The sequence below is a fragment of the Paroedura picta genome, chromosome 4 (genome assembly GCF_049243985.1).
Source record: "Paroedura picta isolate Pp20150507F chromosome 4, Ppicta_v3.0, whole genome shotgun sequence".
NCBI lineage: Eukaryota > Metazoa > Chordata > Lepidosauria > Squamata > Gekkonidae > Paroedura > Paroedura picta.
This window is the reverse complement of record NC_135372.1, coordinates 82,605,254-82,620,437: the sequence shown is the minus strand read 5'-3', so window position 1 is coordinate 82,620,437 and position 15,184 is coordinate 82,605,254. Positions and strand designations below refer to the sequence as shown.

Genomic DNA, 15,184 nt, shown 5'->3' with positions numbered 1-15,184 from the left:
AGTTCTTTTAAATCTGTATTGATACAGAATATTGGTTTAAAATCTGACCTTTTGCCTACCAATATGAATTTATCAAATATATTTAAACACTTTGATTAACTTTGAGTGAATATTTCTATTAGCAGGAATGGGCCATAGGAATCATACACAACAATTTTGCCACCATTATATTGGTTGCCTGTTAGTTTCTGACTCCATTTTAAGGTGCTGGTGCATACTGGGGGCCATATGCACTCCTGTACCATTTTGCTTAGCACAGCAATACATTTTTTGCTCGTCCAATCACTGTGAGGGAAGTTTTTCATAGCTACTGATTTGTACACCTTCTTCTGTAGTTAGTCCTGTGTTATGGAATAATTTTCCAGACAAAATTAGAAGATGTAGTGCAGTTTCAGAGTATTTGTAAAACATAACTCTTGGAAGTTACTCAAGACGGCTGCTACTCAAGACGGCTGCTTTGTGAGTACATTGACAAATAGTAAGCATGTCAAAGTTTATTTTTAAAATGTTTTTGCTGGTCATCTTTAAAATAATTTTGTACCATTTTTATTGTTGTTATCTATCTTGGATTCTAGTTATCTGAGGAAAAGGCAGGCTTGTAAATATCTATACACCGTTTCACAGGAGCGGTATAAATAAAACGCTGCTATGTGGGAGGGGTCGGTCCGGGATGGGGGGGGCAATGATTGGGCCCTCCACTTGTCAGCCTGTCTCCCAAACCACCTACCCCCCAACCTAGCCCGCCTTCAGATGCCAGTCACCATTTCGCGCCTGGCCGCCGACAAGGCAGGTAGCCAGCTGCCCGCCCTACCCTACCATGCGGCCTTGGGAGTGGCAGCCCTGCCACGCACCAGCCACTGGACCCTTCACCTCCCCCCACCTCCTTACCCACCCCTCCCCACTATACTCTGCCCCTGCCACTTCACTCCCGCCCTTCACCACCACTTTCCTGCCCCCCTGCCCTGCACACGCATACACACACACACACTGCGCTTCCGCCACCACCACCCCACCTGCCACTGCGCTCTGCCGCCACTCCACTGCCGCTCCACCGCGGCTTCCCCGCCCCCAACTGCTGAACCACCCACCCAGCCACCACATGCTTCTGCCACCCCATGAGTCGCCCCCCTCCCCCGGCACATTCACCCACCCCACACACCCAGCCACCCACCCGCCTCCCTCTACCACCTCCCGCCCCCACACGAGTCTCTCTCCGAACCGCGGCCGCTTCTCCCAGCCCAAACACCTACGCACCCTCCCCTCTCTATCTTACCCAGCCACCCCCCTTCCCAACTGCCCCCCCTCGTGACTCCCCCCCAACTACCCCGCGGACTCTTCATGCACCACCCTCCTTCCCCCCTTCCCCATCCTGTTCCATCTACCTCCGTCCCTGCCTTCCTTCTTCCTTCCTTCCTCACTTCCTCTATTTCATCTCCCCCAACTCCCCCTCCCAATTCGCCCTCCCCTCACAACTCCTCCCGGCCCTTCACACACACCCCTGTCCCATCACATTCCACCTACCTCCCTGCCTGCCCACATTCCTTCTTCCTTCCTGATTTCCTCTAATTCTCTATCTACTTCCTGCCTCTCTCTCTCCCTCTCACTTGCTCTCTTTGGCCCTTCCTGTCTTTCTGCCTTTTTCCCTTCCTTTCTTTCTGCCTTCTACCCATCCCTTCACCCACCCCTTGCCCTCCTTTCTCACTCCTATCCCTCCTTCCCTCTTCTATCTTCCTTTACTACATTCTTCCACCCCATCCACTAGCGCCCGCTGTATTTTGTCTACAGCGGGCTTACTTTCTAGTTTTAAATAAATAGATTGTTTGAGGTCAGTACAGCAATGTTGGGATCGTTGTTGTATTTTATGTCATTACTAATAATAAAACCCGTTGTGTACTGTAATGCAACAGGCATTAGCTCATGGTTTTGTGTGGGTTTTGTGCCTCTCTTGGAAGCTGGTAACCCTAAGAGGAGGTCTCTCAGTGCATAATAGTCCTGACCCAAGTCAGGTTAAAGCACACATAGGAAGTGTGGAATTCGAGAACATTAACCTACACCTATCTGGCAACACTACCTCCTCTCTTCAATGTTTTCTTGACCTGAAATAGGCAAGGGGGCACTATGTGGCTGGTCAGGTGGCTGCAAAGGCATTATATCCTTTTTAGGCCCCACTTTCACAGAATATTTCCAACCCAGGGGAAGCTAACCTCTAGGTGGGGCCTAGACATCTCCTGGAATCACTGCTCATCTCCAGACTATAAAGATCAGCTCCCCAGGTAGAAATGGCTGCTTTTGAATGTGGACTCTGAGACATGGTACCCTTTTGAAGCCCTACTTCCAAACTTCACTTTCACTGGGCGTAGCTAACATATTCTGTTGCTTAGCTCATGATGGCTGCCCTTCTGAAGCCTGGGACCTACTGCTAGCAACTACAGTTCCTGTTGTTGTCTGCAAAGCCAAATTGTTGCCTAATAAAACTGGAAAACCTAGTTCCCCCAAAGTCTCACTATTTTCCTGTAAACCCTTTGTATGTCAACTGCCAAGCTAACTCCACTTGAAATTCTGGGCTATATGCCTTTTATTTCATAGGACCTTTGTGGCAAATTCTGATTTTTATTTATCAGGCCAGCCTTGAGCAAAGTCACTTCAGCCCCTATCTTTCTCCAGCCAGTTGCTTCTTCACAGTTTACAATTACAGGGTCTAAATTCCTTACTTACATCTTCCTGAACTTTCCAGATTCGCAGGACTTTGCTGGTCTGTCTGTTTGTGCCAAAAATAAAAAACTGTTGCTGGTAAGGGCTGGTCAGAACACACATCCCAGGTGGGACACACCTGCAGCAGTCCATCCCAACCTCAGGCTGCAAGCCTCTACCATTGTCTCTACTATTGCTGCTCATCTCTAAACTATTATGATCAACTCTGCAGATAAAAGGCCTCCTCTGCAAGAGGGTAGGGCTCTGAGACATTGTACTGCTTTGAGATCCCACCTCCAAACCTCAAGGAATATTGAGATGTAGCCAACCTCCAGGTAGGGCCTGGAGATCTCCTGGAATTGCAACTCATCTCCAGACTATAAAGGTCAACTCTCAAGGCAGAAATGGCTGCTTTGGAGGGTGAACGGAGCTGTTGTGCAAAAGAAACATTTGAGCCTCCCACACAGGTTGTTGTGCAGATGAAACAGGAGGCAAAATAACCCCCACAACAGTATCCAGTTTCATCTGCACAACAGTCTTGCACAGTAGGCCTCAAATGTTCAGAGAGTGGTAAAGACACGCATGGCTTGGCTGTCCTCCCTCCAGCAGTGAGGCCAGCCACAGCAGTATTTTAAGCGAGATGGGGCTTTTTCTGTGGCCTCCCTATCACCCAACAGTTAGGCAGAAGGGGAAAACTTTCCCCCCTCAAAAGTAATTCATGCCCATGTCCACAAACTCCTCTGTGTTGCTCACATGCAGCCAGCTGGGTGGCCTTGGGCTCACCACAGCACTGATAAAGCTGTTCTGACCGAATAGTAATATTAGGGCTCTCTCAGCCTCGCCTGCCTGTTGTGGGGAGAGGAAAAGGAAGGAGATTGTAGGCTGCTTTGAGACTCCTTCAGGTAGAAAAAAGCGGCATATAAGAACCAACGCTACTTCTTCTGCTGCTCTTGGAAATGCTTCTCTCGTCTCAGTTAGTAGCCTTTAAAGGCTTCCTTCAGATCAGGCCTAAAGGGAAGGGGGGGTGCGGAATCCTGAGCAAGAGCAGCAATTTGCCCCGAGTGCGAGAGATTGCACCAATAAGAGTCTTTGGAACCTTCAGCATTTTGTCACAATTTTATGTATATAGAATATTTGAATTGCTATGAAATATTAAATATAAAAGGCGATATCTCTGAGCATTTACAGAGTACATTTAAGTTAGAATTGAGAACTACCCCACATACTTGTGGTTAGGTTGTGATTATATGTGATTTTGAGATCAAATGACATAATTCCAATCAGGCCAAGGCCCTTAATTTCTTAAATGTTATATTCACTCCTACTGATACACAACCTACGCCTACTTGGCAATTCTGAGGCAACTTACCTTTCAGAGATAGATTTCATCACTTTGAAACTGGATTTTATATCCCACTTTAACATGTGTGTGTGCACACACTAACACGTGCAGCATACTAGCATCTCTTCCCAAAAGCAGATTCCCTCTTGTTTCTTCTGCCCTTTAATACACAAGAGCACATCTCCTGCCCCATCCCCTCCCTTGGTAATATATTGCCATGCTGTGCCAATCTTGCTTTCCATTTTCACCAAGGTGCTGTAGACACAGAGGGTGGGAAGCAAAGGTTTCTCATTTGATACAATCTGACATTGACCCTCCATTGTGACCTTGTCTGAACCGTCCCCATAGTAACTAGAGACCGCCCCAGCAAAAACCTACATACTGCCTCCTTTAGTTACCTTTCCACCAGTCTGTCAAAGTTCTCAGGTTGGAGGGAGCTTGCGGTAAGTGTTTAGCCATTCCACTGCAGGGGAGACTGTGGCCTGGAGGGCACAGTTGCCTTACTACTTGGCCCGCCTCTCTGCTAGGCTGCTGAACTTTGAAAAGAGAATCAAGCATCCATCCTCTTGGCATGTATCAAAGGAGGAGTTCTTAAATGAAATCCCTCTCATATACAGAATATGATCCTGGACAGTTTACTTGAAAAGAGGTATGGGTATGAAGAAGATGAAAGGAAGTATGAAGATGAAAGGAAGACAGAGGCTGGGCGGGAGAGGCAGGAAGCAGTGTCCTTAGTATTCACAGGTATTCCCCTGTTGTACACCTCTGCAGCTCCTGTGGCTCCACTTTTGCTCTGGCTTTGCCGCTGGCCTAAAGGTGGGTGCCAGTGGCTCTAGGAGGGAAGAGACAGGAAGGCCTGTAGCTCCCCAAAGCAGCGGCTCCGGGGCGTGAGCTGAATGCCCGCCCATCAGAAGAGAGGCAAAGGGGAGGCGCGCTGGCTTTGACTCGCCCTCCCGCCCAGGCCTTCCTGCTTTTGCCGGCAACTCCGTGGCGCCTCCTTAAATCTCTGCCGTTAAAATGTGGGCGGGTGTTTCAAGTCAAAGAGCGCTCAAATGTTTTTCCTTTTCAAAAAAAGCTGATGCGGGCAAGGGGGGGAGAAAGGGAAGCGGCGGCGGCGGCAGGAGGAACCGGCTTTCCCGCTTGCAGCCAGCAAAAATCCGGCACGATTTCTCGCGCCAGGCAACAGCACCTAGAAGCGGAGAACTGAGTTCCAGCCGAGCAGAGAGGGGCGGTCCCGGCAGGCGGTTTGCAGACAACTGCCGTTGCCCACTTGCCGCGTTTTGGCCGGGAAAGGACTGCGCCAGCCTGCTGTCAATGCGGCGCGGCCACTCTGCGAGCGCCCCGTCCTCTGGCTCTGCGGAAGCAAGACCCGGAACCAAGCCGCGGACGGCGAGCCGCTTCAGAAAGACTAGCAGCCGCTGCAGCCGCTAGGCGACCCGCCCTTCGCAGGAAGCGGTGGCGTTTTGGGTGTGCCATGACCGGCCTGGCCCCCCAGCGCACTCAGGCGGCGGCGGCGGCGGCGGCCAACTGGCCAAGGTGGGGTCCGCCGGGCGCCCGACGCCCTCCGCTCCTGCGCTCCCCACAGCCGCCAGGGGAGTTTAGCAGCTGATCTGCTGCCGGCTACGGTTAACCCTCTCGCTGCCACACTTGGAGAAAAGGCGGGGGGGGGGTCTGACCTCCTCCCGTCAACGTTATGGATGAAAGCTGCTGCAGAAGAAAGCGTGCCCTGGATCTCGGAAAGAACTGGGAAGAATGGTGGGTCCTTGCTTTCTCCTCCTCCATCTCCTCTCCCTCCTCCGCCTCGTCTTGTGCTTTCCCCGCTTCTGGTGACGCGCTTCAGGTAGTCTGCTCAGGCTTCTGGGCGCGCGGGAGGCTCGCCGGAGGGGACGGATCCGTGTCTTTCACCCCGGCCAAGGTCCTCGGGAGACTGGTGTGCGTGTTAGAGGTGCAGAGATCTGCCTTTCAAGTGGAGCTCCAGCAGTATGAATCACGTGTGAATCAAGGGGCGGGCTTTTGGCAAGCATTTTTTTTACGAGTATTTACTACAAGGTCTACTCCAGAAGATTAACATCCGCACTCCTTCTGTCAGTTTCCGATGCCATGCCCGGTTAAGATAATAATAATCCTAATAAAAACACCCGCTCGAGTCATCCGCTCGTTACCGATCGTCACTCGCCCTAAGGAATGGCCGGATCTGGGGCGAATGAGTTGGCGTCTGCGGCTGCCAGAGGGGACCTAGTGCAAGTTACTAATTTGTTGGAAAGGATTGTAAACGTCAATGCGCGAAATGGATTTGGGAGGACTGCGCTGCAGGTTGGTATCCAGACAGAGGCAGGCAATCTTTCGCCGCTAGGTGAACTGCTCGGACGGGGGCGAGGACCGTTTTTAACCGGGGGGGGGGGGGATCAGCATTTTTTAAAAAGCTAGTTGGTTGCCATATTTTATAACTTCTGCGGCTCCAACTCCCTAAAGTGACGTCCTTTAAGTAAAACTGGCCAGGGGTGCTTTTCAAGAAGGCGGCTCCTTCCCATTAGCAACTTGTCTGCACGTTAATTCGATTAAAAAACCCCACGAAACCCTTTGGTGGGGGAGGGAAGCGAGTGGTGAAGGGGGGTCGAAACCAGCCGGGCTAGGTCGCATTTGAGGGCAGGTCGGTAAACACCTCATTCCCGGTCTCTGAAATCCCGTTTGTACTTTTTACCCTGTTTCTCAAAGCGGGAGTCCTCCAGACCCTGGCTGATGAGTCGGGGGGGGGGGGCGGGGTGTTGCATTGCCCTGGGTGGCAACCGACTCCCTCTGAATTAGGGACTGGCGCCCGAAGATGTGCGTGAAAAGTTAGGCGTCCTGAATTTCCGACTAAAAAGACGAAAGAGCCTTGTCCATTCTTTTAATAAGGTGGCAGGATTTTTTTAACGATAAGGATTTCCTTGCCGTAGGTATAACGTTGTATACGCTCATTTCCAGTGTTTAGATTTACAGTCGGCAGCTGGAGTCCTTCCAGCTCCTAAAATCCTGGACCCGCTGAAAGATGTTTTCTTTTGAGAACCTCGCATAACGGTGCTGAAAGTGTTACAATGCAAGAAAACAAGGCGACACAAGAGATGTAGAACTTAGGTGAAAGCTAGCAACCGTTTTGCAGGCGAGCCAACAGGTCAAGGGTGCAACTGGACGGTTTAATGTCGCTTTTAAAATGCAATGCTGTTTGTGAGAAACAAGGAGGGGGGAGGTTGCTTTCAGAAAGGTTATGAGAGCACACCAGGTTCTGCCAGGATGAAATCAGAGGGCAAGAGAGTGGGGTTTTTCTAATTTAAAAAGGAGATCTCAAAAACAGGAACTATTGCTTCAACCCTACAAGGTGCCCTTCCTTCAGATCAATAATCTTCTTTCACTGTCTTTTAGGAATTTTAAGACCAAGAGATATTTTGTGTAAGGAAATGGGACATGGCGGTATGAAGCCCAGAGAGACTAGACATCAATTAAAACTGACAAAAGGTGTAGCCAGACTTTCCATTCCAAAATGGGGCTTCAGTTCTAAACAGTATTAGTTGGGGGTACATTTCCTAGACAGAGGAGCAGCACCCATCTCTCTTGGCCACAGGTATCTTTTTTACGCCCACTTTATTGCAGCCTAATCATAACCTGTTTAATCACCCCAAACACACGCATGCACTACACCTCACCTCTCAAAAAAGCCAAAACAAGTCAGAAGGCTGACTGCTTATTTTCAGTATGTGTAATCTAAACAGATATGGTGAGGGATGATAGAAATTGAGAAAGTTTAGTCAACACAGTCCCCAATATTGCTTACCCTTTATTCTACTGAAGAAAGTGAAAACACACTTTGGCTTCTGTCATTTAAATATTACTTTGCTGTTATTCTCTCTGAACTTTCTTCCCCTGTTTTTTCAATCAAATGCTGTAAATCAGACCTCCTGTTGAGATCCGGTCAGCAATACAATGCTTATTGTGTAAGGCCCTTTCTTTCCTTTCCTTCTGTGTTGAAACATATTCAGTATGTGTGACCGTATTCTAAATTCAACCACTCATATTTAGTATTATGTACATTCTTTCTCCTTTATTGCAATGCCTTCCCTTTATTGAAATGCTTTCCAAAATTATAAAACCATCAGTTTTCACAGGGAATGTTGTGGGAGAGCTAAAATGCTTTAAGAAAACACCTATATTTTGGTTCTGTGACAACACAGATCATGTTACTAGTTTACAGATAGAAAGAATGAAATGTTCAACAAAACACCATCTTTCACTAACCTCACTCTGGTTGGTGCTATTTCACACATGCTGCTGCATATCCCAGCTCTTAAAGTCTCTCTCCCTCAGTCTTCCTTATTTTTATAGCTATGTCCTGTTTTGTTTACTGTAACTACTTTCCTTGTTTATGCAGCAATGTGTTTTTCCTTTCATTTCTTGAGACAACAGTATAAAGGAATATGTATATATATGTGTTCCTTCAAGAAGAGTGGGTAGAAGATGGCTGAAAATACTGAAAGCAAATAAAGATCACATCATTCTTCAAAACTGGCTGTTATAGAAAGCAGAGAGCTTGAGCAAAGCAGAACCGTCAATGTGTGATATTACAAAACAACTGATTGCATCTTTTTAAAGTCACAGAGATTAGTGGATTCAGAAAGTTGAGGGTCTCCAAACAGTCCTTTCTCTATTGCCAATATTATACATGGGCTCTGCTACAGTATTATAAAACTGGTATCAAACTACTTTTGTCGTTAACAAAACAACAGGAGCAATGCCACTAAATCTTTAATAGGCTGGCTTTGTAATGAAAAAAGAATGTTTAGGAATGCCAATAGCCTTAAAAAAAACTTCCCTGCCAGAATGTGTGTTCATACAATTATGAAAATATCAGGCAAGATTAAAGATCCAGTCCTGTGCATAGCTGCTTAGAAATAAGACCTATAAATTTCAGGGATACTTAAAGATAGAATAAAATTTTAGTGCAGTGGCACCTTTAAGATAACAAAGTTTTATTCTGGGTACAAGCCTTTGTGTGCATGCAAACTTCTTCAGAGATATGCTTAAGATCCTGCTATGAGGTTGCACACACTTGGAAGTGTCCCATGCAGTGGGATTTTCTTAGGACTGGGCTATAAACATTTATGGGGAGACCAGGAAACACACCCAGTATTCACAAGAGCAAAAGCAAGAGGTCTGGTGGCACCTTTATTCAAGACTAAGATTCTTGGTTTTTAATAGAACCTGCTAGGCTACCATTCTGGAATGGGGAGAGTCGTGATACTATATAATGGCATATCTGTCCATTTCACTATTCAAATCCCATCCTTTTTTAGAAAATGTAGACATAATGAGTTTGTTTCCTTCCTAACAGCACAAATAACTGATAGCTGTTGCTGATTGTGTTACCTTCTACCCCTCCGATGCAACTAAGGTACACTTAACTGGCATTTTCTGATGCTGGTCAGACAATCCATTTTGTTGGCGGACTTTTGTTTGCTGGCTGACCAAATTGGTTGGTTTTTCCCCCTAAGAAAGGTCCTAGTGCCTTTTATGCTTCCATTTCTACCAAGAGGTTGGTTGAGTAGAAATTCCCCCTAGCTGGGGATGTTATCTGTTTCTACACTTTTAGAATTGAATTGGAAGGATTAGTGGGAGGGGCTTTTGTACTGCTTAGAGATGCTCCACATATTGATAAAATACTCCATGGATCAACTTTATTCCCATATGTATGATATGGAACTAATATCTAGCTCTAGATAGGTTAGTGCACTGTATTCCATTTACTTTCCAAAGAAGGAAATCCCGCTTACAATCGGATTATGAATCCCAGTTACCAATAACTGGTAGGGAGAGGAGAAAGCAATTTCCAGGACATGTCTAGTAGGAGATAAACCCCCGCCGTTTAATGGGACTGACTTCCAAATAACTGGCATAGAACTGCAGCAGACTTCTAAAGACAAGGCAAGGTCGCACTGAAACCAGTGGGTCTGGTTTCCAAGCCAAGGTGGCAAGTACGGTTAATGCAGTGCCATCCACGGCGCCAGAAACTGCAGCCAAGCCCCTTGCAGTGGTACCAGACCCTGCGGCAGGGCTATTCTAGCGCGCCACGAGTGACACGGCCAGGTTGGCTTAGACGGACTCGGGGAAACCCCTCCTCCCAGCACGCTCAGCGTCCCCCACCCCACTCCCGCGGCAGCGGAGCTCGGCAGGGGGAACTGCGCCGTCCTGGGGTCTCCTTGCCCGGGAAGAAGTTGTGTACTATGATCCCGCAACGAGAGGAGCGGGTGCCCTGCGGCTGCGACCTGTTTGGGGATGCGACCTGTTTGGCGGTGCGAGAAGTTGGCCAGGGGACCATGATCCTGCCGCCTCAAAAGCCAGTCCCCGCCAGGCTCCCCCTAAGGTTGCCCATCGGTATTCAATCCGGCCAAAGGCAAGCTAACTTAAGCCAGTGCTCGCCGCCCAGAGTCCGAAGGAAAGGCCAGGCTGCTCAGACTACGGGCCTGTGCAAATCCACAGGGGTCACTTGCAAGTGTGAAGCCAACTGAGTGTGTTTGTTCCTCTCTCCCTCCCCTCCCGTCAGGTAATGAAGCTGGGGAACCCGGAGATCGCCAGGCGGCTGCTCGCGAAAGGCGCCGACCCCAACCTAAAAGACAGCGCCGGCTTTGCCGTCCTGCACGACGCCGCCCGCGCCGGCTTCCTGGACACCCTGCAGACTTTGCTCGACTCCCAGGCGGATGTGAACGTGGAGGATCAGGAGGGCAACCTGCCGCTCCACTTGGCCGCCCAGGAGGGCCACCTGCCCGTCGTGGCCTTCCTGCTGGAGCACACGGCCAGCAAAGTGGAGCACCGCAACAAGCAGGGGGCCACCGCCCACGACTTGGCCAAGCTCTACGAGCGCCACGCCGTGGCTCGGCTGCTTGAGGGCCACTGCGCCAGCAGCAGGCGGAGGGCGGGAGCCACCAGCGGGGACTAAAGCCAAGCCCCAGTGCTTGCCTGGGGGACTCGGACAGACCCTTTCAGCAGAACACCCATGGGCTCCATCACTTGCTTCTTTTCAATCAAAACACATACATATCTGCAGACAAGAGGCCGGTGGTTGTTCTTTAAATGGACATTTCTCTTTTTTTGGGGGGGGGGGTTGTTTTGCCCTGAGGAGAGGAACCCAGCCTGATGGTGGCTTTTCTTCTTTTAATACTCCTCCCCTCTCTCTCCTTGTTTGGAAAGAAACTGTGCCAGGACCTGCTGGGGTGGATGTAGTGACATCTTCGTAAAAATCACCCCCCCACACAATAAAAAAAATCAGCTTGCTTAAGAATATAATATGAAATATCACATGAAGGAGTGTAAAATGATGTGAAAGGGTTTGGTGCCCTAGACTTGGGAGAAGAAACAAACCTAGGGATGTGAAAATGAGTCATTTGAGTAGGTAGCTGAGTGATGGCACTAACAAAAGCATAGGAGAATAGATCCTGGTGATTTTTGTTACAGCTGACATGCAGATACTTTTGTGAAGTTCTGTAGAAATGTATGATATTTTCTTCTGAGTAAACATATAGGTGCAAGTTTAACTGATGAAGGGAGAAAAGAGGAGGCAAACCATTTGTTTTAATGATATTTCAGATTGTTGCTTTTCAGAGACTGGCTTGTAAATATCTATCTGTCCTACGTTCAGTTTCACAAGCATGGGGAGATCCTGAATATATGAAAAGCAACAGTGTCCTCCTCTTGCTTTTCAGCAAACCATAATAGTTGCACAAACACACCATTTTGGAATAAAGATGACTGGCAAGATTAGGTTTAATGTCTTGAATGCCTTATGACCCCTCTCACAACAGATCTTGTTAGCTAAAGTTACCAACACTGTAATTTTTTCAAAAAATCTTCTATCTGTTCCAACTGAGTTACTCCAGAGTAACAAATTCCCATTTAATTTTGAGACGTTCAGCTAAAGCTTGTTTTGCAGGATCATAGTGCACTAGACCAATTAAGTGCTTCAAATGTAGCTGTTCTAAATTATATATATAATGAAAACATATACAGTATTTGCTGGCGTATAAGACTATTTTTTCCCCCTGAAAAACATGCCTCCAAGTGGGGGGGTCGTCCTATACGCCAGGTGCACTTCAGTTGGGATAGACATAGCTGCCCATAGTGGCCCATAGTACTGTATTTTGAGTGGAAATGTTGGGGGGGGGGTCATCTTATACACCCAGTCGTCTTATACGCCGGCAAATACATTATTTTAAAAGCAAAAATGTGAATGAAAATTGGACTGCTTTGGTTCTTTTGTTTTTATTTTTTTAAGTTTTTTGGGGGGAAGAAAGGGGTTATGTCATGTGCATGCAAATAAACTACACTTATTGCTGTTTAAAATGCTTTCACCTTCCATATTGAAACAGTTTTCTGATTAAAAACTCTATATAAGTTGAAAACCTGAGCTTCTTATTCCCTTACAAATAATGTCTTCAACCACAGGGTTGGGATGTGTGGCCTTGTAGCCAATCCACACACTGAAGGAGTGCAAAAATTGAACCATGTAGATGTTGTAGAATTTTGCCTGGTTAAGATTCTCAAGCCTTAGAGGGCTCACTGTTTTGCCCAGTCTGGCTTAATGCAAGGACTGCTGAACTCAGCTGCAGGTAGAGATTAATCTGTTCTCCTGATCCATTCCTGCCCCACCCCTTCAAAAAGAAGAGTGCTAAGTGTTCTTTGCATCTTTGTGTAGTACACTGCACATCTTCCCTAAGCTGCATAAGCTTCTCCTTCACTGAGCTGAGGTTTGGGAAGGGTCAGTTCCACTGCTAAGAAAAACAGTGCCCTTTACCGCAAGGCAGAGTTTAACTGGTACATGTCCTTTAAAGGAAGGTTCATTTCAAGTCAAATGAAGCCCACATGATACAAAGCAAATAAAAAACAAAGCCTTAATTCTACACTAGAAAGAAATTGCTTTCTGTTTACCATTTTTATTGTGCATTTGAAATGTGGATGCATGCATATTTAAGAATTTTGAAGCAAAGCTAAATATATCCATGCTAGGGACATAAATTGGCTGCTGGCTAGCAGGTGGTAGGCTTGAAGCATCAAAACAAACAAACAAAATCCAGAAAGTCAAATTATGGTATTTTCATATTGTTCATCCAGAAGAAACAATGTGGTTTCAGAAATGACTTTAGTTTCCTGGCTAGGAGACCAAAAAGAACAGGGATAGTCATATTTGGACAAATTAAAAGACAGTGTTTCAGCAGTGCTTTGGACAATTAATAGAGAGTTTATTATCTGGATTTTCAGGAAAGGGTGCTCTGTCAAATAGCTGATGCAGGTCCAACAAAGCCTAGGTATGGCTCAGCATTTTGCCACCAGGCATTTGCACAGAAATACAGCTCAACTGGCAATGCTGCGATTTAAGAGCTAATGTACATGGAGCAGCACTGCCATCACATTTATTTTCTGTGGGATCTTGATATGGTGGTGTTAGAAGTAAATACCATTAATTTTTTCGCAGACTTCTTCCCAATTAAACCATTGGGACATATACCTTATGTCCAGTTTGCAAGCACCAACCCTCCCCCCCCTCCACACACACATATGCAGCGTTACAGGGTAAAACAAAACCTCTGACAGGATACAACTAGCCACCCCAGTGAGGTTCCAGCTGCGCGGGATCATAGCCATGCAGTTGGCAAGAGGAGCACATTGCTTGCCCAGTAGAAGTGCAGTTGGAAACGATAGCATCGTGTAGCCTTTTCAGTCGACCCGGCCTTTTCGCAGGCTTGGAGGGGCTGTCAAAATCTGTGTGTTCTCCTCTGGAGGGTTGAGAAGCCGCGAACAATTTCTGGCCAGCAGCTTGTCACAGGTAGGAGCCAGAGGGGAAGGGGCAGCTTGGAAGTCCCTCCCGCCCCCGTTCTTTCGGAGATCATTCAGCCGGGATGCATCCAACCGGCCACCCCCCCCTCCCGCCCGCCCGCCGAACTCCGTCTGTCCCCCGAAGCTGGGAAGGGTCAGGGGAGGCTCAAAATGTCGGCCCCGCTGGTGCCTTCGCCGCTTCAGCCTCTGCGCCAAGGCAGCAGGCGCGCTCCAAGCCCGCCCCCCCCCCCAGCAGCAGCAGCAGCAGCAGCAGCAGCAGCAGCAGCAGGCGCAACAGGGGAGGGAAGAGGCCGAGGCAGGCAGGACCGTTAGTCTCCCTCCTCGCCCTCGCCGCCGCGTCCCTCCCCTTTACGGTTTCTTTTCCTCTTCTCTTCCTGTCCAAACATTTTGAAATTTCCGCGCCTTCGCCAACAGCCTGACTTGGTTCCTTTGCTTTCCTCGGAGGACTTGGCCGGCCTTCGGCTCTGCTGTGCTCGCCGCTCTCGCCCCTGCCAGGCACCGCTGGAGCGACCCCCGCCTCCTCCTGCGCGACCTGCCGCGCTGGGCTGCCGAAGGTCTGCTCGCGGCTGGCGGATTTGTTTTGTTGCGCACGGCAAACAAAGATGCCGGAAACCCCTGCAGGGAAGAGGCTCCATCTCTCCGCACTTTCCCTTCAGCCAGAGGATGCTGGAGGGAGAAAGGCGGCCGGTGCCTGTGCGCACTTCTGGGAAGCTGCGGCTGGGGCTGCTCGACTCTTCCTCCTGGGAAAGCCAACTGTCAAAGCGACGCCAGGCTGCAGCCTCGCTTCTTTCAAGGCAGTTATCCCATAGAGAAGGAAACAACTTTGGCTGCAGGCTCCTAGCAACTGAGATATCCTACTTGTTTCCTGGTTTACTTTGCTTTCAACAAGAAAGTTGCCCTATAGAAATAATACTTCATATGTCATCAAAGGGGATGGAATTCCTCCTACACGGAAACGTCAGGTGAGGATTGCCAGTTCTGCTCCTGGGTATAATCTCCATCCCGTATTTCCTCAAGATAACAATATTCAAGTATTATGAATCAAATCTGGAAGGCTGGGGGGAAAGGAGGGCAGGAAGAGGGAGGACTTTACAAATTGGGTTTAAGCAATTTTAAAGGAAGCTCCAGTGCTTTGCCATTTGAGTCACTGGGATAAATAGAAAATTGCTAGGGTAGTGAGTTAGATTCTCTTAAGACCACCCTGAGCTTCCATTTTTGAATCACCATTTTTTAAAGCTGCAGACTGAAGGATTAAACCCAGAGAATTATCAAAACACAGTAGACAAAATTAAAATC

The 15,184-nt window shown here is 48.1% G+C and overlaps 1 protein-coding gene across 1 annotated transcript; it reads left to right on the top strand.

The window, feature by feature from the left end:
* Nucleotides 1-5,112: 5,112 nt before the first annotated feature.
* CDKN2C (cyclin dependent kinase inhibitor 2C) lies at nt 5,113-12,456 on the top strand. Its single transcript, XM_077333795.1, has 2 exons — nt 5,113-6,346; nt 10,605-12,456. Exons 1-2 carry the CDS (start codon nt 6,218-6,220, stop codon nt 10,995-10,997), a joined length of 522 nt encoding a protein of 173 aa, XP_077189910.1. The 5' UTR covers nt 5,113-6,217; the 3' UTR covers nt 10,998-12,456.
* Nucleotides 12,457-15,184: the final 2,728 nt, after the last annotated feature.